This window comes from Lepidochelys kempii, chromosome 7, assembly GCF_965140285.1.
Source record: "Lepidochelys kempii isolate rLepKem1 chromosome 7, rLepKem1.hap1, whole genome shotgun sequence".
In the NCBI taxonomy this organism is placed as follows: domain Eukaryota; kingdom Metazoa; phylum Chordata; order Testudines; family Cheloniidae; genus Lepidochelys; species Lepidochelys kempii.
In genome coordinates this window covers 15,967,110-15,994,059 of record NC_136386.1, presented here as the reverse complement: position 1 = coordinate 15,994,059, position 26,950 = coordinate 15,967,110, and the positions used below count along the sequence as shown (strand labels likewise).

The following is a 26,950-nucleotide window of genomic DNA, read 5'->3' as shown; positions in this document are numbered from 1 at the left end:
TAAATTAATGTATGTTGTTGGTCAGGTTTTAAAGAATAAGGTAATAAAACCCACCCCAGAAAAACCTGAATGCAAGTTAATGAAATCCATGGATCTACTTATAAAGCGTTAAAATGTTTCTCCCTTTAGTTTTTTTTAAAATCATTAAACTCTGTTCAGGTTCTTTGTATGGTTTCCCCATCAGTAAAGAGCTTTGTTTCTTCATTGCATTGCGCAAACCAAGAACTCTGATATTATCAAACTAGGTCTGACTCTTCCGGCATAATAAATATAACAACAGTAAAATCAATTTGATCTAGGCAGTTTTGTTTTAGCATTAAAAAAAAAATCGGACACGGAATATGCCAGTTTACAGAGTTTATCAGGCCCATTAACAGAGAGGAATTGTATACTACAATGATTGGAGAGTGTTAACACTCAGGGAGGAAGTAGCAGTCTGCTATGTTTTAGAGATGCTTGTCGTTTGTAAATCCCTTTTAATAAGGTAAGGAAGCAAGTGAGCCCTCATCTCTATGCATAGCATGCACTGCTATGATGACGATCACGTTTGAAAACCAACAACATAATTCTTACCTTCATTCCCTGTAGCTGGGATCACTTACAGGCAGCAAGATCCGCCCTGGGGAAGGTAGGTGCATTTAGTTCTGTGGGCAAAAGGCTGTGAAATAAATATCTAAGAAACAAAATTGAGGGGGGAAATGAATTGCTTTTGACTGGCTCTAGCATTGAGTTACTTTTGAGCAGTGTTTTTCAGTTACCTTGGGAGCTGCCTTCAGCCTCGGTTAGCAGGAAGGTTACTCGAACGTAGGGCCTTTATGGATGTGGGAAAGTGGATAAGAAAAAAGGTGGGATCTGTAAGGAAACCAAAAATTAAGGTGCATGGTAAATGGACCTGAAAATGGACGTGGCTAGCTTTGCATTGTCTCTCTAGGGTTACTGTGTGCTAGTCCTCAACACTTCACAGGGTAGGGTCATATACTAGAAAATAGTTCAGTAAGCATTTGAACCAAGTTTTAAAACAGATTTGAGACACGGCTACATTATTAGTGTAGCCCAGAATTTAAATCCCACACTTTAAGTTTTCCCTGCTCCTAGAGCCCAGTCCATCTCCTATTAAGTCAATGGAGAGACTCCAACTGACTTCATTGGGAGTTGGATGTAGCCCACTACTGTATTTGCTGCTTCACTTCCTCTGGTCAAGGATGTCTGTGCGTGGCTCACTCTTAAGATTTTAATGACGTAGTGAGCTGGGGATCACTACATAGCAACATAAGGTGTATTCCCAGCCTAAATGGCTTGAAAATGAGGGGGAGGGGGGGAGAGAGAGAGAGAGAGAGAGAGAGAGAGACTCTCTGAAAGTCTATATAGCATTTGAGAGTCAAAAGTCCTAGTCTGCCTTCTTTCAGAGACGTTTGCTAGAATACGACAGCAGGCTGCCTCCTAACATCAATGGGAGTCCAACGACTAACCTTCACTGAGTGTTTGTCTATGTGGGAAAACTGACCAGCATAGCTAGAGCGCAATAACATTTGGAAATGGAGTAATTATTCCAGAATAAAGTGTCCACACAGGGGAGTTATTACTGGCATAGCTATAACAGCATAATAATAAATAAATAAATAATAATAATTAAATATATACACTACTCAATTTCCTGTATAGACAAGCTTTGAATCCTCTCAGTGGTTCTTGGTCCTTCCTGCCATTCATGCTTGCTTTGCTGAGCCCATATTATGGAGTTGCCCTGGTGCTTTAATATTGCCCCAGCACTCGAGCAACCACATTTACGCCAAGTGAATAAATAAATCAGCCTCCAAAACCTGAAGCAAAACATTTCATCTGCTTTCAAGTCTCCAGGGATTTTGTTAATAAAAAAAAAAAAAAGAGGCAATGCATGGGCATATTGAGGAGTGTCTAAGTATTGCGTTGGCTTCCATTCTCTGACTGATAGGTCCTACAAAGAGATCTGCACAGATACTTGTTTTTCTAACTGTTCTACATCCGGAGTATAAATGTGCACTCAGTTAATGAACCACCAGTATCAAATTACAGCACAGGTCAGCCATAAAATTGCAGTTGTATATTTTTAGGGCCATTGTATGCTAACAGACAAGACCTATTTGTTTTTCTTTACCACAGTATTGAATTCCTAAATTGCTTCCTTGGTTCAAAAAGTTCTGATGCCATTTATGTTGTGCCAGTAGCAAAACAAATTCAGGTACAGTCATCCTCCAAAAATCTAATAATTGTGTGTCAACAGAAGAGGAAGACTGCATTTTTCACATTATAAATAATATATTTTTAATATCATTTTCATTACTCAAGTCCAAAACCTACCATTTGAAAGCCCTCTTCAATTATATTATTCTTTCTTGGGCTTTATTTGCTTGTTTGGTTTATGTTTTGGTACAAAAGAAGTCTGTGAAGTATGCAGAAATCAACATGGTTCTGAAATTCAGAAGACTCTGCATGCTTAGCATGATTACTTACCATCATGCGTTAACCTCTTTAGCCTCAATGAATCTCAAGTTCACAGCACAGAATACTGTTCTTCCCTTTCCCCCTACTGATTGAAATCGTACTATTAATCAATCAGTTCCAGATGTTGGCTTTTTTTAGTTGTTTGGGCAAAACCTGAAGAGCCACACTACCCTTGATCAAAACTTCCTCTACCATGAGATGCTTGATAGTATCACTGCACTCTAATTGTATCTCATATTAATCACCTTTGGAGGTTCAAGAGAACTTTGAAGGTTGCATTCATTCTACCTATGCTTTGATTCCATCAGATCTTCAAGCTAAGTAGGGCCTGGGTCAATACTTAGATGCAAATTTTCTAAGGTAAAGCCCACTTGGTATCATTTGATAGCTTGGACTCTTCCCACGGAGTCAGAACTGAGCCACTATTGCAGGAGGCACTGTGCCACTAGAATTAACATCTTTTGGAGGAAATGTAAAACTGATGTTGGGAGCTCTTGCAGTCATTAAAGATCTTGTGGCACTCAACATCCATACTCTCTCATGGGAAAAGCACTGTGTCTTGACCAAATTCCAGTTCAGAGAGTTACATTCTGCTATTTTAACTGGAAACAAAACAACACAACACATTATTCACTTCTTATCCTAATTGTTCTGTAAAGCCGAGTGCGATTCAGCAGCTGCATTTCACTGACCGATGACATGATCCCCGTATTTTGTTTTTGTATTACTTTCTTAACTTGGCCAAGTGTTTGGGGAGGCCTGCAGATGAAAGGCACTGTGACCCAGATCCTCAAAAGGTTTTTAAGCACTTATGTAAATTCCAGGACAAAAAACAAACAACCCTAAGTTACAATGGAGTTAAGGGTGAGGGTACATCTCAGAAACTTAAGGGCAAAAGGCATTATAAGGTTGCAACAATTATTCCATAACTAAGCATTACAAATCCAGAACATATTAGCATATGGAAATGTACTGTCAAAGCACTCAGACAACAACATTAACTCTGTTCTGTAGTGATGCTTGTAATAACAAAACGATGATTAAAGCATTTTAAGTTTCATACCAGATGCAAATTAGTTTTAAAGACAGAAAAGTGCAAGTAACTACCATTAAATGAGTCTTAGGCCTGATCTACACTTAAAAAAAAAAACCAAACACACACACACACAACTTACTTCAACCTAGCTATTTCACTCAGAAATATGAAAAATCCACCCCTCTTCAAGAGGCAGATAAGCTGACCTAAGCACTGGGATAGACACTGCTAAGGTTGACAGAAGCTGGGCCGCTTTAGCACTTGTAGTGAAGACATACCCATCGATGAAAAAACAATCCCAGCCCTTGTTAAAGTCAATAGCTGTGCCTTTCGGGCTCAACAGAAGGAGCAACCAAGCCCCTTTAATGTAGTAAAAATAGACAATGGCTGGGAGCTACCACCTGAGCCATTAGACTGCATGGCAGGTCAGAACAAAGCCACGTGAACAGGGGGCATTTCCTGGTTAGGCGTCTCAGGCTAGGAGCGCCGAAGGCAGAAAGTTAGGAGAAGCAGTTGTGAGTTTGACCCTTAGAGGAAGCAGAAAAAAAATGGAGCTTCTTAGGCATAGAACTTGCTGGAGGGTTTCAGATTTCCGAGCAAGGAATTGCCTGCTCTTGTTCATTTGTACTGCATTCAGGGAAACGGGACTTGGTGCACATTTTTTGTAAATAAACAAGCTTACGCCAAGCATATACCTGAATCATATCGCCAGCTTCTCATTCTAACAGAAACAGCCCTGCAAGCATGGATTCTCCAGCTAGCTTGCAACCACAGAAACTTTACAGTTCAGTGACCATTGGGCCAAGTAATGAACCAGTGAAAACTCTTAATACATGTGTTCAGTCTTCCTCTGACCCTTGTCTCACTACGACCAATCGAACTGTGGTATGCAAATTAGCAGCTGCAGAATGATCATGACTGTGACAGTCACATCACTCAATGGCCCTACTTAAGTTAACCTGAGCTGTAGACCTGACCCTGTTTGTAGCCTTAATAATCACAGCAATGAGATAAAAATTTCCCTTAACAACTTAATTAAAACAAATTTATTTAAATATAATCTAGGCACAACATTTCAATTCTGAAGTAGGCTTGAAGTGTCTAAATTATTACATTTTTAAGATAATTTGGGACAAAAAACTGACAGATACTAAATTCCTTAAAGAACCCAGTTTCATTCATTTGAACTCAATTAACAGGTCTGCTTTCAAATTCTCAGAAAAATATGCTCAAAGAGTGACTGCTGTAAGATTGGGGAGAATATGCTATTTTTTTTAATACATAATGAAGAGGCTGAATCTGTGTTTTCAGTACAAAATAGAACTCAGGTTTAACTATAGAGTTGCAAGTGACCAATGCCTCCACAGAAACGTCATCATTAAAGTCAAGTGCTAGTGAGTATATTCAACTTCTGCTCAAAGAAATAAACAACTGAGGAGCAGTACAACCTGCAACTGGGAAAGCTGGAGAGTGAGGGTCATTTTTCATTGGAAATGTGGATAGTCAATGCATTCATGCTTCCACAAAAACATGATTTACACCGAGTTTTCTTAATGAGATATCTGGAGCAGTACGGGCATCCTTCTGACGAATCCAATATGACCATTAGCAAGGACTTCGCCCAGCTATAGTATAACTTAAAAGAATGATAGCAAACATGGTCATCGCTCATCACCTCCCAAGAGGCTGTATGAGGGGAACCTAGGTAAAAAACATTCCTCAGACAGCAGATCAAATTTATTATTTCTTTTGCTGTAGTATGTGCTCTTCTCAATGGTTGAACTATTTTATATATAAAATATGGATTTAGTGAAGTAAAATATGGACTTAGTTTTTACTGTAGCTACTTTCACAGGTACATTGTGAGGGTTAATTAGTTAATGTTTGTGTAAACCAAAAAAAGACCTTTGATGAAAAGTGCTAAAGTAACAAATTGTTATTAATAAGGACAAAACTAGTATCCCAATTCAGAAAGGGAAACAGAGGCGGAAAGGTTAAGTCACCTAAAGTCACTCAGAGACTGTGGGGATTCTGCCATTCGGGGAAAGTGAAGCCAACGCAGAAAAAGAAAAATCAGAAAATAAAATCAAACCTAAATTATTTACTGTCAACCCAATTCTATGCTCCATTCCCACCTGCTATCTTTACCGATTGGCTGTGCAGTTTAATTAAGGGTGAACATGGAAGCACCTGCTCCAGTGCCCCTGAATGTATGCTGCACATTCCAGTCTTACCAGCTAGCCTAGCCAAAGTGCCAACAGCTTTATCAAACAGCCAAGCAACCAAAGCAGAGGACTGAGCTGTATTTGCAAAAGTAGTCTTAATTCATAAGCACAGGTGCAGCTAAGTTAGACTGGTATTCATGTGGCACACTATGTCTGTGTTGGTATTAGAACTCAGGAGTTTTTCCATTTTCCAATGTTTGCAATATCTTTTCAATAGCTTGGAAATAGGAAAACGTACATATGTTTACCCAAGGTTTCTTTTCTTTTTCTTTTTTTTTTTTCTAGTCCCCACCCTGCTTGCAGTTTTCATGGCAAGTTACAGACTGTGCATGTTAAGAAAGCTCTCCCTCTAGCAGTGACTTTGAGAGAACCATGGAAGGGCAGTGTCGATATGAGGTACTCGTCTTACCCTTTCTTATTGAGCAGGTGGCAGTTCACCAGAGCAGATGGCATTGGAAGAGTCTATCACACACTTTCATAAACCAACCTAAAGTGGACTGCGAAAACAGCGCAGACTATGCTATAAGCAGACATACTTGGGGCCCCAGTAGGAAAACTGCCATTGACTTCAAAGTGGGGAAAAGCTCAGGCCCTTGGAGGCTAAAAGTATCATTTTTATGTTGTCACCACCCTCATCAGCCCAAGAGACCCTCATTGGGTACCTTCCGACCCCCAAACTGCAATAGGCTTTTGGTCTGACATCTCAGGTGTCCAAGGGGTTCCAAAATGTCAAATTCTTCAGTGCTGAAGCTGCTCTTGTCTCACTTCTTCTAGGGCCCAATCCAACTCCCACTGCAGTAAACAGCAATCTTTCCATTAACTTCAGTGGGCATTGGATTCGGCCCCTAGAGCATATTGCAATGTCCCCCTCTTTGTACAGGTCTTTCCACAATGTGGAGATTTCGACAAGGCTGCGGAGACTTTCTTTCCACCAAAACCTGTCTTTGAAAAGGTCCACAGGCGCACATCATAACTGAGGGAAGCTAACACGCTGCCAGATGACTCTCTTCTCCTCTGGGTGGAGCATAGATACTATGGGGAGAGGCACATGAGAAACACAGAGAGAAAAACAGAAATATATTATTTAAAGTTGACATATGCCTGCTTTATGGAGGGCTGGAGTGAAACATCTCAGAGTGGTAAATGAAGTGCGAGGCTCCAGTTAGTTGTCCTTGTTGGGCTTGACTTAATCATTGTACAGTGTCCTACACATGAATTCCTAAACCATAACCCAGCACATTAGGAGTGTATTCACATTTCAGATTATCTCATATATGTGGGTTGAATTCACTACCTAATGAACAGCTTGTGTTATATCCCTGAGGCATTAATGAAGAGGAGCTGGTTTACTTCAGCAATAGATAAGGTTCTCTTACTGTTTCCATAATACATCCTTTTTAAAAAAATAGGATTTCTTATATGAGAGTCATAATAGATTGGCTTCAGGCTGAAACTTGGCCTACAAATTCTCTTCCCGCCCCCCCCTAATTTTCACCAAATCATCAAAAAAATCCTCAAGTTATTGAGTTACCACTGAGCAACCTCAATATTCCTTACAGAGATCTGAGGAGTTCCCTGTTATAATCTCATACTCACGCATACATACCTAGCACCTGATATCACCTTGAGGGGCAGGACAGAACTTCTCTAGACCATTAGCTAGCCAGGGCTTGCTGCTAATCTTGGTTTACCCTCATTGCCTTTGATTCTACTTAAGTAATAGGAATCTATTTCAAGTTAGAGGCGATTTATTTATGTAATTGTTCAGGGACATGTCATTTTGCATCAGGGAAAAATAGTTTATTTCCTTATATTTTACCCCCTTATTTTCTTTCATAGAAGCAACAACAACAAAAAATCAAAATGTTTTAAAAACAGAACGTGGCTCTAAAGTGGTAACACCCAGGAAATTCAGAGTTAAGATTTAATTACTCCCCCCTCACAAACTTTGCTAGAGCTGTGTGTTGGCCCTTACAATCTCCATTCATGCTCCTCACTCTTTTCATACATAATTACTGGCCACTTCTTTGCCAGGCACTGGGTTTCCTTGAGGTAAATTCTTACATATCCTGAGAAAAGTTACAAGATGGACTTCATCCTGGTAACTTGCTGCTTATAGAGGTCCAAGACAAGGGTGGGGAGTGAGAAAGGTGGTATTAACATACATGCACAAGCCATTACAGCAGCCAGGGGTTACCCACTTACTCAGAAGGAACAATGAGTTAGCAGCCACAATGGCTCAGCAGCCACAATGGCTCCTAGAAGCCACCTTCGGATTCCCCTGAGCAGGATGAAATTCTTGTGGGCTTGGATCTGCTGGTTTTACAGATGATTTACACTGTCAGAGCAATACAAAATAACCAGGATAGGACTCTTAATCTAGCCCAGGCTTTGTGGAACCTCTTCCAATAAACCTTGGTCTAATCTTAGGGGGCGAGTATAGAATTTGTCCCAAACAGCTGCACGTAGATGATTAGTTTAAAAACTTCTCATCTCTACCTCGCCCCAACCTCTTCAACAGAATCTCAGTTCTAGCAATCTCGGGCAGCAGCTACCATATTTTGGTGATCCGGTGAACATAACCCCCCCTCAAAATGTCACTTGCTATAACACCTCTTAATGCCATGCAACATGCTCAGCCCTTAAATGCAGCAAAGAACTCAGATGTACCCATCGTATAATCAGGTGGGAAAGACTGGTTTATAAAGCAAAAAAGTCACCATTAAAAAAAATCTGTTTAGAGAAATTGTATTGATCTGGTTTTGCCTCTGCTAATTTATGAGTTAATTATTGTTATTGCCCTTTGCTCTACAAAGGGTCATATTATTTAATAAAAAGACAAAAGGTCTGTTCCTCTGTGAGAGGGATGGAAAGAATTAAGGACAAATACAAGCCTGGCTGTCACATAGTTATACTACACTGAGCTGTGCAGATGGAGGTAAAATAATAAGAATGTTTGACAGAGAATAATTATTGTGAAGAAAAAAATCAATAGCTATTGTATAATTTGTTTTTCATTTAGATGCATCTCAAAGTATGGGGACTGTTTGTTCTATTAAAAATGCTTATTTTAAATCTCCTTTTGGAGTAAAAATAAAGTCCTCCCCCGCGCCCCAAGCCTGATTTAAAAATCAATCTCTGCTGTAAAAGGAGCAAAAAACTGGAAAGATTTTTCAAACCCTCTGTTTTTTTATTCCACTTGAGGTTAAACAAATGCAGTTCTTTGACACAAACATGGAATGCCACATTGCCACAGCTGCTGTTACATGATGAAGGTAATTGATTCTAGAACATGGTACTTTTCAAGAACTATTAGTGTTAAGAAAACCAAATTACAATAAATGAACATTATGAAAAATTAATGGCATCCAGCTTGCAAGTATTGTAAAACCCTTTGGGCCTTAAGATGGAGATAATTTTTATTATTTAAAAAATAATAAGGAAGATCTTGATTATTTTCTAACTGCTTTTTAAGGTTGTATGCTGGTCTGCTACGGTAGGTAAACGGCTTGTTTTTAATCTATTGTCATATAGCTCCAGAAACGTGTAACAATGTTCTCAAAAGATAAGTTTGCAAACAGGTATGTCAATATTTTCTCTCACACACATTATTAGAGTTTTCCATGCAGACTTTAATTGCTCTTTTTGCAGACTGAAATATAGCACTTAATAGCAATAGATTTAGTAAGCTTCTTTATTTTTTTTTTTATTTAAAATGTTGGCTTAAATGACTTTGTTTTAAATATCCTTTCGGTTTATAGTTATAGCTAAGGTTGCAATGTAGAGATGGACTATATCTCAGTGCTGTTCATAATAGGAGACTACACCAAGCTGTTGAAAGGAATGATGCTGACCCATTATTTTATAAAAAATGGGAAAACTATGGAGTTTTCCAGTGCTCTCAGTGTTGGCCTAACTCTTCTCCCATTTAAGTCAATGGAAGGAAGTATGGTCCAATGGTTAGAACGAGGTTTAATTCCCTGCTCCACCATATATTTTCTGCCTGACCTTGGGCAGGTCACGCAATCTCTCAGGCCCAGATAGTCATAGATAGTTAAGTACCTAAGTACCTATGAAGGTCTGGGTCTCAGTTCCCCACATCTGTAAATGGGGATAATAGCATTTCCCTACCTCACAGGGTGATGTTGAGCAAAAATACACAAAGACGACAATGAAGTGCTCAGATATTATGGCAATGGGGGCTAGATAAGGACCTGAGAGAAAGATTTTACAGTGTATGAACTCATTTTGAACAGGTTGGATGGCAAGCCACTGCCCTGCCACAAAGAAAGTTTGAGACTCAAGACAACCAGCAATAGTACCTCAAAGCACTCACGGTGCTGAGAGACCACTTCAGGCACAGGACAATTAAAAAGTACAAATACAAGATCAAAAATCCAAAGGGATCAGATTGAAATGGGTGAGTTGGGAAAGATTCCTACACTGGAGCCAACCGTGTTCAAGTGAGCCACCACACACACCCTGGACAGTTCATTAATGCTTTTATTAAGCTTGGAGTAGTTTTCTAGGTCAGCTCAGGTGGCTTTGAGAGTAGTACCTCACACAAGCCCTTTTGTATGAATGAGGCTGGTATTTCCTCCCAGAGGCAGACATATTGTTTGAAACCCACCCGAGTATTAACCACATTTAGTGACACCGCTGCAGACTCAGTCCATGTCTACACTACAGGCCTTTGTCAGAAACAATAAACCTCTCTAGTGAGTCCAGCTGTGCTTCAGTGGAAGTAGGCCCACTGAAACAAATGGGAGTCCTTCAATTGACTTCCGCAGCCTTTGGTTCAGGCCCTGTATTCACCTTGCAGTGATAACTCATGCAGCCACCTGGGCAAGCCATTCAAAAGAGGAGGTGGATGGCACACACCATCACTTGCAAAATTCAGATTGAAATAGCCAGTGATTACTTTCCTGATTTCCTGGGGAAGAATGGAACTGCTGAAATAGCCAGTGATTACTTTCCTGATTTCCTGGGGAAGAAGGTACTGCTGGATCAGAGAAGACACTGCAATTTCACCTGGATCTTGTTTCCATCATGGCACTTTATATGCCAGGAGCTCATGAGGAAACTTGGTAATAAAGGAGTTTGTTTTATTGTATTCGGTTGTATTGCTGCCGATGCAAGAGGGATTACTAGCAATAAGCTACTGAAATGGAAGGCTGAGCTGTATGCTGCTGAAATCCTTATTTAATGTACAGACAGCGGTGAGCTGGAGCCGGTTCGCGCGAACCAGTTGTTAAATTTTGAAGCCGGTTTAGAACCGGTTGTTAAAGGGGTGGGCAAACTCCAGCCCGCGGGACCGTCCCATCTGGCTTGCCTGAGCTCTCAGCTGGGGAGGTTCCCCTGAGAATCCCTTTTTAATTTTTACTCACCCGGCAGCACTTCGGCGGCGGGTCCTTCAGTGCCGCCGAAGACCCGGAGCGACTGAAGGAGCCGGTTCTTCAGCTTTTGGCAGCTCATCAGTGATTACAGATAATTTGTTCTTCTGACATTTTATATATAATTTGATGTAGGTCACATGACATACGTATCGTGGATATAGTCATGGAGGTTGGCCGAGGAAAGCTCAATTCCCCATACATCAGTGCTCCTTAATTTCTAATGCCCTCCCCAGTCATATACACACACCATTTAATTCCAGCTCCAGACCCCTGCAGTCTCATAAAAAACATACACAGGTAATCATGAGAAGCCCCTGGATTGAGGCAGATAGTACCACTTGTTGCTAGCAGGGTCCCTTCATTCTAGCTATAACACACTTCTGAAGCCACTAAAGAGAATTAAGGTCACACAGAGAAACAGATTCTCCCCTTCCATATTAAAAGCTGCCATCAGGTGGCTTGAATTGGGTTCACCAAGGCATCTATTAAACAGCAGACGATGACATCTGTCTGGGGCAGTCATAAAGCTGTCTGGACAGTGATCACTTCTATTTCTGGAAGGGATGCCTTTCAGTTTCAGAAATTGTAACAATGAGTCAGAGTGACAGAAATATTACATGTGTTCTCTCTTGAATGAGTCAGACTGACATTTCTAATTTCTCTTTCCTCTAATGGCTGTCAGACCTCAACTCTTTCATTTATGCAGTTACACTAAAACACAACAGCAGCAATCCAAATCTCTCTATTCTCGTCTACAGTTAAATCCCATTAATGTCACAAACTCAGGTCTATCTTTTATGTCAAATGTAAAGGTGGTGTTTGGGATGGATGAAACTCTGAACCAGCAACTCTCCCCCAGCCATTAAATAATCACCTGGGTTCAGATCAGAGAGAATCAGGTCCTATTGACACCACAACGGATGATGCCTTGATGACATCCTCAGGGGCTCCTGGGTCCCGTTAAGGTGGATTAGAAAAAGGAAAAAAGGAAAAAAACCTGACTCCCAGAGAAGTAACTGATCTCAACAATATGGGAGGGGGCTCGGATAATATTGTAAATTCACCAGTGAAGAAAGGTGGTCTGTTGTTGGCACTTGCAGCTCTGGAAATTCCAGGACAGGTGAAATGTTGCCGTACAGCAGTGTACTCTATTGCATCAAACGCCTCAGAGCTCTATTATCTATTAGCAATCCCGGTATAGTTGCAAAACATAATGAAGTATCCTTCACTGCTCATTGTAAATAAATCCATCCTTGGATTAAGCCATGGCCTGTCGGCTCTTTCATATGTCACAAGTGAGGCTTCCTGATGTCTGGATAAAAGTGCACTGGAGATGCCATATGGTTTTATGGACTCCTCGGCTTCAAGCTTGCCCTCTACAGAGCATTGCGATTCTCACATAGGCCTCAGCATATGCAAGGTAGCATTTCAAGTGGCCTCTCTTTAGTTCTGATGAGAGCTCCACGGCCGCTTTTGCACAAAATCAGCTGATCTCTCTGGGTGTTGTATTTACAACAATTAAATGCTTGCTTACTTTCACTCAATAATAATTATACTTAACCCTTATGCATGTAATCCTCCCTCCTGCAGCACCAACACAAACCTACCACCTTCAAAGAGGCGAGGAAGCCCTGAATAGCAAGTAATAAAAGGAGTTTCAACTCTTACTGGGCTCTTTATCCTTCCTTTAAGACTGTGCCTTCACTAGTAAAAAAAGTGATAGCAATAGTCCCCGTTTAGCTAAAGAGGATTTGGCTCACCTCAGCTGAGAGGCCTTCATGATCATATGAGTAATAGGGGAACTGAATCAGCAGGAGAGGAAGACACTACTCATTGGGCCAGAGAATGAGACAGCAAGAGCGACTCTGCAATCCAACGGTTAGGGTGAAGTGCTCTAACCAGTGGGCTAAAATGTCTAAGGTTAGCGGCACCAGCATCGTTACCACCACCTGCTGGCAGGCTTTGAATGGGCCCAGATTCAGTCGGCAACTTCTGAACACATCTACCAGGCTGGGCCCCACAAGGGGTGCAGGTGATTGAATGCCTCTCTTCCCCTACTGTGGATCGCTCTGGGGTTTAGGCATGAGATTGAGGTCTCACTCTAGCTGTCGGAACACCGATGACCGTGCCCAAAGGCAGAAACTTAGGCATTAAGGGAACTTTTTCCCTGAAAATGTAGGCACCAAGTGAATTTAGGCATCTACAGTGTTCAACAGAAGATCACAGTGGAGCCTCAAACTGTGATTTAGGCACCTAAATCACAGACACAGGTGCCCAAGTACCTTTGTGGCTAGGGACCGGTCATCTTGTACAAGGTTAATGCATTTGACTTGCATCCACCTCCCATTAAGCCAAGGTATCTCAGCCAATTACAGTTGGTATAGAAAGGTACAGTATGCACCCAACACTTTGACTGACAGTAAATGAATGTGCCTGAGGCAAAAAATCTGCCAGAACCCCACCGACTTTTTGAGGGCTTGGCGTAAATGCTCTGCTATTAGCATTTTTCCATAGAATGATGGTTTTGACAGGCACAGGCAATTCCCTCCCCCCCACTTTACTCCAGCTGAGATTTACAAGCCAGGCTCCCATGAGCAGCTCTAACAGACTGCAATTATAATCCACGTTAGCAGAATTACTAACGCTAGGGATGACATTTTATTTGAAACATTCATCAGCACTAACAGCCACGTCCTTCAGCTTGCCTAGTATTTTGACATACATAGAACCCATTTGAATCATTTCTACAGTGGCTTCAATCTATTTAATCAATTATATCTCCTCCCCACAAATTGCTTCTTAGACTACAGCAGCGCGTGCGAGTACATAAGAAGAATGACCTACAATCATCCAGATATAGCCTCACCTTGCTGTAGGGGTCAGTTTCAGCAACCTCCATTTTGATAGTTATAGTTGCTACCTCCTAGTCCATAGAACAGCAAACTCCTCAATCAGACCCATCAACAGATTCAGTTAGCTTAATTTTTCCACTGACACCAAGGTAAAGCAGGAGTAACTCTACTGAAGTCAGTGGACTTATGCTCCCTTAAAACGGGTGTGAAACCCTCATGTCTCCCATCTTGCAAAGAGAAATTGAGTTATGTTAAGTATCTCATTGCCAAGGCATGTCAATAAGGTTATAATGGATTCCAGTGCGCATGCCCACAAGTTGCAATATTCTTTACCTGTAACCAAGTGACATTCAAGGCAGCAAAATTCCCTTACCTTTGAAAAACAGATGTTATTCCGATCTGATCTTTACAACCAAATGCCCCTCTGATCAGTTTAAGTGATGAACAAGCCAAAGAGCAGCAATAGGAAACAGCTTTTGGAGAATAGTTTCTGATCTCTCTTTAGATAAAACACTGTTACCAATTAAGGGGAGCAATCTTTCATATAGCTATAGGGCCAAATCCTCCAGTGAGACCACATGGCTCGCAGTCTGCCAACAGCTGAATATTTACGTTTTAGCTTTTGTCAGTCATCTTTCCATTAAGATTTTGCAGCTCCTTGCACAGACCCACTTGGTGGAAAAGAAAGGTTCATGAAAACCATGAAATTACGCTTCCAAACACTCAGCTTAAAAGATATTATTACAATCGGTCCCCCCCCCCCCCCACATGTCTGAAGCACAGCAAGGTTTCAAACAGTGAAGCAAGAGTGGTCTCTTGTGGAAGCACATCACATCTACAACATTAATGCTAAATGTAATAGACTAGAACAGAGGCCACCTGAAAAATCTTACCCCTTTTCTGTATTCGCTCTGATTCTATTGGCTCATAATGGGGATAGTTTGAGAAAATATTCACTCAACGCTCCCAAAGCGTTAGAGGTTTTCTCTCATGTTGTAAGGCTTTAAGGTCCAGATTTTAAAATCATTTAGTCATTGCTGGGCTCATCATTGCCTAAATTATTTTCAAAATGTATTTAAGCACTTTGGAGCCAGAATTTCATCAACTGTCAATGGGATTTTGGCTCATAAGTACCTAAATCCATTTTGAAAATGACATTTAGGCTCCTAAAGCAATTAGGTGTTGCAATGCTGAGCACAGCAATGCCTAAATACGTCTAAAAGTCTGGGCCAAACTCCTTTACTACATGTGGCCTTCATTTTCTCCAGTCTCCAAGAAATTGCAAGCTAGAAAACCAGCTTTTCTTTCTTATGTTTTTTCCTAAATAGCGGAAATATTAACAGGAGCTATATTCAATAAACTCAGCCTTCTTACAAAGCTATACAGTTTGACAAATAAATTACTTTCAAAACACAGATTTTTTTAAAAAGGATAAGGAAAAGAAGTGGGGTGTTGGGAGGGGGCATGAACAAGTGCTTCTTTCCTGGGCAACTGATAGGTGAGCAACCTATCTGAAGGATGTCAGACCAGGGTTAGTGTTCTTTTCTTCAAGCTGACAAAATTTTGGCCCTGCTAAATTCAGTTTGGAAGTGGATCTGAAGTGAGATCTAGTTGTCTAAAGTAAGAAGCAATGGTATTAGATGAGCAGGCAAAGACAAAATCCTGGACCATCGAAGGTACATTGCAAAATCCCAGTGCAATGGTCTGAGGTTTGATAGACTTTATGTTCAATAGATCTGGAACCTGGGGCCTCATCCGAAGCCCACTGAAGCTAATGGAAAGTTGCCCATTGATTTCAGTGGGATTTGGGTCAGGTCCACAGCGCAGATAATAAAAAGTAGAGAAGGCTACAGAGTGAACAAACAAAAAGTAAAGACCAAGCCTTGCTTCAAGACTACTCTGAATCTTACATTTCTGAGACCATGGGCAATGCCCCAGGCTGTTCACAACAGCCCTTTCCAATCACCGTAACCCAGACTAAAGGACTCAAACAGTCTGGGAACACGGCAACAAAGTCCAGTTTTGAAAGCTAAATTCCCTGCATGCGCTAGGCTCTGCTTAGGAAACTTTGGGTAAGTGATTTCAGGTTTCACTGGAAACAAACAAGCAAGAGTACTCACCCTGGTTATGTTCTCAACACTGTCCTGGGCCTCCAATAGTACACTGCCACCCCTGGCCAAGCCACTCTCCAGCCCCACCCACTGCTGCCTCTCGGGATAGAGCAGTAGCCTGGAGTTCTTCACGACCAACTAGAAAACAGCAGCCCGGGCTGCAACAAGGGAAGGTCCAGACCCCTACCCTGGTCAGGAGCAACAGCAACTGCTGGTCAGTCAGGAGTCTGTAGAAGCAGGGGCAGCTGCTGCTCATTCTCTCCTCCCATAGTTAATGGTGCCAGGTGATTCTACCGCTCCAGGAGCTACAACAGCTGCCTGAGATGAAGCTTTAATACCCCAGGTCAGCAGCTGCACTTTTGAGTAGAACATCTCTAGCTATCACCGAAGGAAGGTGACAGGGCAAGGTAGCTGGTGCACTGGAGCGGTACCAGTGGGCATATGGTGTGTATCAGCCCAGTTTGAGCCCTGATTTTTCCAGAATTCAGCCTCAAAGCAGCTGTAGTCTGTCAAGCTACTTATATGACCCCATGACATTTCCCCCTCCCTCCCTCCCTCCCTCTCATAAAAATATTTACAAATATTTAGGTCCCTTCTTAAGAGGAAACAGCTTGATTGGTTTAATAGGGCTTTTTAGTTGATTATGTTTGTACGAGCAAGTGACTTGCTGTGGGGTGGGTATAGCAAATAAGGAAAGCTACATCAAAGAAATAGGTTTTATCTTTAGGTCTGAATGCTACAAAAGAAAATGGTTATTCTTAGCTCTTGCAGAAGCAAGTTCCACAGTGTAGATCCAGCACCTGGGAAAATCCTGTCACCTGCACTCACAGGATTCCTGTTGTCAAAAGTGTTTCATGGCTCCAGTGGAAGGTCAGGGTTGTGAAATGTTATGGCATTCTTTCCTATAAGCTTGATGAATCCCATAGAGGCTTTGAATATCAGACAGACCTGGAACTGGACTCTATTCAGTAGGGAGAAAGCACAGAGAGCAGAATGTGGGTGGGGAGAAGTGCAAACAGCATCCTGACTTGCTAAGCTTTTTCAGGTTGCACGGTTTTAGGCCTAGATAAGCTGTGATGAAAAGAGCCTGAAGGTCACAAATACAGGGGTCACCATGACCAGCTCTGTGTCTAGGGGGATAAGATGCAGTCTTCAGGACAGGTAGGAGGGAGAAAAAACAGCATCACTACAGAAACCCCACCCACTTGCATTCATTCTCTCTCTTCCCAGCTATCATGGTTGGGAGCTGTCCCATATCTTCAGTAATAGCCTGCTGCCAGGACAAGAAAGGTGCACTCGTTAAAGGGCCTACAACTAACAACATAAGAATGGCCATACTGGAAGAGCAAAGGTCCATTGAGCCCAGTATCCTGCCTCCCGACAGTGGCCAATGCCACGTGTCCCAGAGGGGATGAACAGAACAGGTAACCATCAAGTGATCCATCCTGTCACCCCTTCCCCGCTTCTGGCAAACAGAGGCTAGGGACACCATCCCTGCCTGTTCTGGCTACTAGCCATTGATGGACCTATCTCCATGAACTCAACTAGTTTTTTTTTAACCCGGTTATAGTCTTGTCCTTCACAACATCCTCTGGAAAGGAGTTCCTCAGGTTGCCTGTACAGTGTGTGAAATACTTCGTTTGTTTTAAACCTGCTGCCTACTAAACTATTCAGAGCAACAGCCCTGTAAGACATAGAAGGGCTCCTCTGCCAACACACCCTACTATAGTTTTGCATTGGGACCCAACCATAGCAACTGATAGAAAAGTGAGGCAAGGGAGGCGGAGAATGCAGGAGGGACAGCACACCAAAGCAGTGGAAGCAAAGTATAGCCTAGGAAAGAAAGGCAAGCAGGGACATGCAGAAAAGGCTGCCTTTTCCCATAGGCAAATGGAAGTTACAAGATTTGGTTTAAGCCACTCCCTTTCCCCAGAAAAACTCAGGTCTCAATGCACTCAGCTTGTTGAGAAAGCAAGGATGACAGCTGGCTCTTTGGCTGTAGGAGGGCAGAACACTGGCCAGGGATTAGATGGTTGCAGTTTCATGGCAGACTAAAGAGGCTGGATCTGTAGTTAAATTTACAGTATGAAACAATTCCTTAAACATACTTCTCTCCCACCCCCAACATGAATCCCATATGGGACAGGAAGAATATGCTCATTATTGGCATTTTTATACCTGAGAGGCTACAGCTGGTAACACTAGTTCAGACACCTGGCAAGCTAAGGGAAACTGTGCAATATAGAAAAAAAATATTTTTTCCTAAATTTTTCCTCCGTACTGTGAGAACTTTCACAAGCTTTTCATTTTTCCCCAACACTGTTGGTAGCAGAAATAGCCGTCCTGTGCTTCCCTTTGTTCATATTGTCTAAGAGGGTGTGAATGCTGTCACAGGAGACTGTAAGAAGACCTACAGCTCTCCCTGTATGGGGGCTTTTAGTTCTATTGATTTTACCTGTATCACAGATCCACCGGATCAGGGCTATGGCCCCAGCTTTCAAAGTCTCTAGGAAGAACCCCTTCAATGTGCCAGACCCCAGCCCAAGGGGTGTTACGCTCTTCCTTCACTGGGTAAAGCATATAGCCTCATCACTTCCTTAGACGATCTCTAGGGCTTCAGCACTCCTCAGCTTCACACTGTGAGCTCTGTTCAGCAAGGCCCGATAAGACAGACTCCTGGTAGAGACTCATACACTCTTCAGAGAGTAAAGTACCTCACCAAGCATTTGCAGTGATATTCAAATAGCATTGTCAAAAGTGTCGGGTTTATTAGTCAATTGAAACACAGCCTAGGAAGTCCTTGGGTTAGCACAGAGAATTGAAGGTTAAAGTATAGCCCAAGTCCCTCCTGCAACCAACTCTTATCCCCCTCCGACCTCACATCATCCCAGTTGTTTGTCCTCTGACACCTAACAACCAATGCCCAGTGCCCTGGAGATTGGATTTGCCATGGTCTTCTCAAATTCTCCACTGAAAAAAGACTGGCTGAGACCTTCCTTGTATCAATGATCCATTCAAGCTCAGACAGCTAGTAAACATTCACATCTATTTCTCTTACCCTGTCCTGAGAGCAAACTGTCCTTTACCTAATGCCCTCCCTGCCCACTGGGTAGCCTTGCGAAATATAGGAGAAACTGAGGCATACATCGGCTTAATAAAAATATTACAGAAAACTCCCACTTCATAACCTAGTCCAGCCTTCTCAGCCAACAACTAAGCAAGACTTTTGGAAAGTGTACAGGATGGGGGGGGGGGTGAAATGTACAGACTACATAGTCCATGAAAGAAATGAAGATGTGTAATCTGAAAACTGCACCATGGTACTCCCAAAGTTACATCCCTCTTCAGAGGAAGAGGGGGGGGGGGGGGGAAAAACCAAACAGAAAGGTCAAAGATAGCCTTTTAATACAAATTTGTAAAACCTTACTTTAAGCAATTTTGACAAAATTTCTTAGGACATTTATAAAAGAACATTTGATCCTTTTACAAGTCTTTCCCCTCCCCCAGTTAAATACATTTTACAACAATTAAACATACATACAATGCAATTTTAATTAGAAAAATTATATTGCACATTACACTGAGACGTACAACATTATAAGTATAAGCAAGTCATCTCAGCAGTGTTTTCAACTTGGCTCTAATACTTAATTAAAAATAGATTTTCACACTAGTGCACCAAACATAAGACATGGCCTGTGTTTTGACATGTTTTATTTCAAAAATACTTTTAAGAAGGGGAGGTGCAAGGAGAGGGAGAAATTGGATTGTTTGAGGAGACTGTGTCTTTCACCTTCAGGTCACCAGATTAAATCCAGTACCACAGCAACCCAAGTTTATTACTATGGGATGATGGCTATTAGGTGATTATGAAAAGCAAATTGGTGACTTCAGCCCTGTTTCTAGCTGACAGGTGACTACATCCCATTTGGCATTGTGGCTAGTGCTCTGAGACAACAAGCACTGAAAAGTCCTGGAGAGCCAACTCTTCTCAGTACTAGATATAAATTTATTCATCTAATTCAAGGCTGAGGCACACCAGCTGGACAGAGCAGAGAAGCCTGCACTGCCGCTGCCCACACTGGCCCAATTCCACAACTCAAGAAGGTCAGTCTAATTTTGGCAATTCACATAAAAATTAAGAAAAGTATAATCCTAAAATTAAAAACTTGAGAAAAATAAAAATTGTACAGCCTGGTTAAACCAACTGGTCTTTTGAGAATTACCCAAATTTAACATATACTTTTACTTAACCTCCATCCGGAACTTGCATTTCGGCTCAATTTTTCAGAAGGCACAAACACTACTGTAAGTAGCAGGGCATATAATGGGTGTTCAAAGGGCTCAGCTGAGGATCGGGGAGGTTTTGCTGTCAGCAGAAGAAGTCACCAGGATACCTGTCGGCATGAACTAATTGCTTACAATAAAATTGTAAGCTGCACGTTTTGGAGGCTCTATGTAGGTTTCTTTTCACATTACTAACTTTAATAAAGTTTCTCACTTAAAATCACTGGCAGGTAAGAGACTTCGCCCAGGTAGCAGCATCTCTGAATGCCCAGATATTTTTGCTTATGCCTTCCCCAGTAGACAGAATAGGCTTCTTCCATAATACCCTTTGCACTTAAATTAGCAACTGAGGCTGACTGGCATCCCCAGTTAAGACTGTGTCACCTGCATTCCCTTAATACATCTTTGGATCATAACACCTTGGAAGCATGTTTTGCTTTAAAATAGGCACTGAAGTGACTATGAAATATTCCAGTAATAGTTTTGAACAATTAAGAAAAAATACTTTTTAGCTCAAGGTGTATCTAACTTCAAAAAGGCACCAGACCCTTATACAGGTATGTTTTGGGAACTTTATATCTGCTACCTGTCATAAGTCGCCCCCTCCTCCCCCATCCTCAAAAGTTACCAGGTAAAAATAGGAAGACAAGATTTTGATTCCTGAATACATGATAAATCTGTTAGCAAGAACAGAGAAGTCTAGTTGGAGGTCCCTGAGATGCATCTGTATACTAAGTTAAGCATGCGCCTCAAATACATGGACTTCATTATGTTTGTTAGAAATGTTTTATGAAAGCAACATATGGCTTATGAAGAACTGGATTTCTGTCAGAAGACTAAGATGATCTGTATATACACACACACACATTAAGTTTGGCTCTGTTACTTTGAAATTCCTATTTAAGTTTTAGCTCTACTTAAAAGTAGGAAACAATGTGGTAGCTGAATACATTTTAACTGCAGTCTAAAAGAGATTTTAAAATACAGATTTAACTGATGAGAAGCACTAAAAATAGTAACCCTTAAAATAAGTTTTGTTTCAGTCTCAGTTGAAGGAATTTTTTTCCCCTCCATGACAAACTGTCCCAAATTCACTTGCTTTCTTCCCAAGTATTCACACTGTGTAATCCTCAAGCATGCCTGAGCTGCACCTGGTGCAGCTGAGGGGCAGGTGGCAACCAGCTCGTTTTCCACTCTTCCCTCCCCCAACCGCCACTTATCATGGAGGCTCAAAAGGGACTTCCACAGGCAAGATTGAGCTCAGTGTTACTAGCCACTATGGGCCTGACCTGTGAAGTGCTGTGTACCTCCTGAAAGTTGATGAATGCACTCCACTGCTACTGTTTTCGATAGAGGGATCTCAGCATGCTGTAGGCTTTGTATGAATTCCTCAACCATGGCAACACACATCAGCACATACAGTACAATATTTGACTGAATTCACAGAAAAAAGGTGTAAAGAATTCAACATTCTTTGGGATATGCATAATAGGCAACATCCTTCCAGTATTTAAAATACCAACTTCATTTTCTTTGGGACTCAACACTGTATGACCAAGGCACTCCAAAAGTAACTGATTCAATTTAACAAAAATATATTCCGACTCAAAGAAAAGCTCAGGTTTTTTCATGAGGGAAGGTAAGCTTATTAAGGCACTAACCCCAAAAGCACTACCAACAGTATAATTACTTTGTTTTCATATTGTCAGATAATTGTATACTTCTTCAGGATCTCTTTACAAAAGGCATTAGATTCGGTACATGACAGAAAGAACCTAAAGAATATTTTGAACATCTGTTCAACTAAGCAATACAAGGTGAGCAGCTCAGAGAGTTCAGAGTGGCTTGTGCATTTCCCCTACAAACAAAGGCACCTTGTTCTTAAATTATTGGTTTCTATAGCTAGTCTGCTTTTGTGAACGTGCAAATTCATGTTAAGAACACTGTTTTAAACATCTCATGACGGTACTGAGAACTTTTCTTTTATGACTAGGAGTTGCCTCTCAAAGCTGTTATTCTAAACAAAGCGTTGTTTCAACCAAAACCCACTACAAATATTTCTACCTGAGGAACAAATAGCATTGTTATTGCTAGTCTGAACAATCCAAATGATTAAATTTGGTGATAAAATTGCACATTCCCTTTCCTTTCCATCAAAACTCCAAACATTTTCAACTTAGATACTAAACTTTTTCCAGAGGAACATCATTTACAATACAGCTACAAAAAGGTAGCAAAATGATTTTCATGGCACATGCCAGTTGCTTTTTTAAATTTAAAAAAAAAAATTGTACTCCAAGATTATCCAGCCTTCATTTGCAATACAAGCTTTACTGTATGAAATTTTATCAGGACAGAACTCTGATCAAATTGTATTCAGAGTTCCCTTTGCTTTATAACATTTCACTTTAGAAGACTATTATAGTTTATAGTTAAATCCTTAAGAAACATAGTGGCTATTTAAGTGACTCAGTGTATGTAAGGACGCATCGCAGGTGTACAGTTGTAGATATTTGTATCAGAATCAGAGTCCACGTTCCTCCTTGCATATTATGAAGCATTACTCTGAAGAACAAATTCAGATCAAACCCACCATCTGATCAATCTGTCTCATGTAAATACTCTTCAGCGGCAACAAATATCTTCTCTCATCAGGAACCCTATTGCACTGCGAACAAAGCAACAAATCATATAATTCAAAAACCTGTATAATCAATCATGTACATTCTCTGTACTACAGTGTTACAATCTCAGGCACTGACCCTGCAAACACTAACAAGTGTACAGCTTAGCACCAGATGCAGTGGTCTCACTGACCAGCAGGACTACTTGTGGCAGTAAGTACTGCTGTGCCTTGTAGCGTTTGGGGCCTCACTCTCCCGCCCTTCTGAACCTTGATTAGTACCCCGCACATTCTGTCTTAGGCAAACTTCACAACAAGTAGTGTTCTCTTGGTTTGTATTTGGAGCTTCTCACATGCTGCAGCATGGAGGAGTAAAGGTCACTTGCAAGTTTGAACTAGAGCAAGTTACTGAGAATCCACCATTTAAAGTCTTTAAATCATGACTTGAGGACTTCAGTAACTCAGTCAGAAGTTAGAGGGTCTATGACAGGAGTGGATGGGTGAGGTTCTGTGGCCTACAACGTGCAAGAGGTCGGACTAGATAATCAGGATGGTCCCTTCTGGCTTTAAAGTCTGAGTCTGAGCTGGCGGTTGGGCAATGCACAAAGCTGACCTCTAGGAAATGAATGGAGGGCACCAATTTACTCTGGGCACATCCCCTAACAATCAGATGACAATTACTTTCAATTACTATGAAAGAGAGGACAGTTGGAGCAAGGGACCTACAATTTGACAGGTTGTGCAATTTCCTGTATTCCAAGCCATCCAGACCCATTCCGAGAGGCAGTCACTCTAATTTTCAAATTCTTGAGATGGTTCAGGATTTTTTAAACATCTGAATATAGGTTTGCTGAACAAAGTTCATTAGTTACCACTTCAAAGTTGCTTTCCTCTCCCCGATCTCTCAAGGTGTAATATTTCACCACCCCTTTTCTCCAACCACACAGCCGGAGACACTTTATACACTGCTTACGTTAGAACTGGAGTTCATGGCTTTTAATTCGTTAGGCTTTAGTTTTTCTGCATTCCTTTCCTCTTCTTCAGGGAAGGTATCTTGCCAGAGCGAGTCACGAAAACGTTTATCCACAGACACAATGTGCCCCTCAGTAGTAAACATATATTTATTTCCAGATTTGTGCACTGGATTCTCTTCATCAAACAACTAAACAAGAGGCAGGGAAAAGAGAGAAAGCATGACGCTATCCATCTAATGAAACTCATGTTTGTTATCAGGACATTCATCAAATGCATGCGCAATAATTCAACATGACACTAAACAAGTCAGTACACCAAACAATCTTGTTAGATTTTTTTGAGATTGGAGGCACAGATTTCCATTAGAGTAAAAGGAAACTATAATTTTGGGGGTGGGGAGGGTTGTTTTTGTTTTTAATTCTAAAAGCAGAAAAATTGGTGGTAGTTAGAAGGGGACTACTCAGTACGAGAGCTGAATACTTTAAGCATTCATTTTGCACTAAAGTAAGTGCTTACATGAAGTGTGCAGACAAAAGATATTTTTCTGAGGAATTCATAAGTTTATAACATGAATCATTATGGCAGCCAGCCTTTCCCTTCCCCTCCAGCATTGTGCAAGCTAGGCCACTGGACATTCTTACGAACAGGTTAGACAAGCAGCTGTCAGAGATGGTCTAGGACAGTGGTCTCCAACCTTTTAACACCCAAGATCACTTTTGGAATGTAAGGGCAACCCAGGATCCACTCCGTGGCTGCCCCACTTCCCCAAAGCCCCTCCCCGCTCACTCCATTCCCTACCCCACCCCTCCAGTCACTCGCTCTCCCCCACCCTCACTCACTTTCACTAGGCTGGGGTAGATTGGGGTTTGGGAGAGGGTGCGGGTTCTGGGCTGGGGCCGAGGGGTTCGCAGTGTGCGAGGGGGTTCCGGGCTGAGGCAGAGTACTGGGGCCCTGGAGGGGGTATGGGGCACTGGCTCTGGGAGGTGGTCAGGGCTGGGGCAGAGTATTTGGATGCAGGAGGAAGTGTGGGGTGCTGGCTCCAGGAGGAGGTTCCGGGTGGGGCTTGGGGTGCAGGAGGGGGTATGGGGTGCTGGCTCTGGGAGGGGGCTCAGGGCTGGGGTACGGCCTCCTGCTGGGCAGCACTTACCTCTGGCGGCTCCCGGTCGGCGCAGCGAGGCTAAGGCAGGCTCCCTCCCTACCCCGGTCCCACACTGCTCCCAGAAGAGGCCAACGCACCCCTGCAGCACCTCTCTGCAAGCACCACCCCCGCAGCTCTCCCGGCCAATGGGAGCTCTGGGGGCGGTGCCTGTAGGCAGGAGCAGCACACAGAAGGAGACGCCCACCCTCAGGGCCGTGCTGGCCACTTCCGGGAGTGGCGTGGGCCCAGGGTAGGGAGTCTGCCTTAGTAGCAGCCATGCTACACCACCGGCAATCGCAATCAACTGGTTGGTGACCACTGGTCCAAGAATACTTAATCCTGCCTCAGCAAGGGAGAGAGGAAGGGGGATAGGTTTCATGACCTCTTAAGGGCCCTTCCAGTCCTGCATTTCTATTATTATTATTGTTGCTTGCCTGCAGTCCCTACAAAGAAGCTTCTTCCTTTTAATATAAAGTTCCCAAGTTTTTTGGTGGTGGTGATAAAAGTAAATACATACCAGATACAAATATTTACATGTTTCACTGAGAAAGAAGCTCTCCATCCGGTCCTCTTTTGACTTCTCTATGACATGATGCAATGTAGCATAGCCACACCTAAAATTAAATTTAGTTTGGATTTATTTCCATCACATTTGACATTAAGGAACAAAACACATTCATAACTTCATTCAGACCAAATGCCAAACATGGGTTGAAGTAAAAATTAAAATAAGATGACACATCTCACACTTTAAAAAGATAGATGTTTGCCAGTACTGTTATTTATGAACTAAACCACAAATTTCGTTATACAGTACTACCCTAAAACACATGTATTGGAATAACCAGTGCAATATAATATACGGTACTTGTAGCAAGAATCCAGATTGTATGGCCATTCTCTGACCAGAGTCCTGATCTATGACTTCACAGTTTAACAACTTCTGGTAAACTGAGGAGGGCTGCCAACAATCTCTTGGTCTTCCTTATAGCCACAACTTGACAAATCATTAGAAATACATAAAGGCAGTTGTCATTCAGCCTATTACTCTAGCTGCAGTTATATTTTACAAGTTTTGAACAAATATTTGGTGGTTAGATGACTTTTCAAAAGTAATAAAGAACAAATTCTGTGCCTAAAAATGTGCAAGTGAAAGATAATCTAGGGTCATTATGCAACACAGAGAACCTACATTTCACAGCATTTTATTTGGCATCACTGTATTTATTTTAGCAGATAGGTCTAAAACCTTATTACCTGAAGTTTCCTGTATGAGTCCTGCAATAATATTAGTAAAATAGGTACTAAGCCCATACTCTAAAATCAATGGCAACATTTAAAAGTAACTTTTGTTTTGACAAGGAGGTAGTCTCAAACCAAAATGCTAGATCAGAGAACACTTAAATTTTGATTAAGTCCAAACTTAAACTGGAGATTGGTTTGAGGGTAGAAATATTCCTCTTACGAGAACTTAAGCAAATCGGTTTCCTCCCATTTGCCAAAAACTGACCCAATTCTCAGAAAAAAATAGTATCAAGACAAAAAGACATTACCGAAAGGATTTTTTGTTTAAAATAAATAAAATTTAGAAAGCATTCAAAAAACACCCTGCATATTTCTTCCCAGTTGAAGATGCAGATTTCTACCTGAAGACAAGCCAGTTACATCACATGTATATGCTGACTCAAAGAAGAAACCTCCAGAATTTATTATTAAATGTAACTTAAGTACTTTGTCATCTTTCTGAAAAAATATTGATCACCTCTTTACATTTTCAGATAATTTAGAGTCTTTAACAAACAAATACACACTGACAGGAGACAGAA

The 26,950-nt window shown here is 41.6% G+C and overlaps 1 protein-coding gene across 1 annotated transcript in view; it reads right to left on the bottom strand.

Annotated features, from left to right (window-relative positions):
- Positions 1-19,489: 19,489 nt before the first annotated feature.
- Positions 19,490-26,950, bottom strand: part of EDEM1 (ER degradation enhancing alpha-mannosidase like protein 1) — a 30,057-nt gene continuing 22,596 nt past the window's right edge. The window contains exons 10-12 of the mRNA XM_073351187.2: positions 25,642-25,738; positions 23,985-24,173; positions 19,490-23,056 (exon numbers count right to left, since the gene is read on the bottom strand). Of these exons, the coding sequence (XP_073207288.1) occupies positions 22,967-23,056; positions 23,985-24,173; positions 25,642-25,738 (376 nt within the window). The 3' untranslated portion in view covers positions 19,490-22,966. The remainder of the gene's footprint in view (positions 23,057-23,984; positions 24,174-25,641; positions 25,739-26,950) is intronic.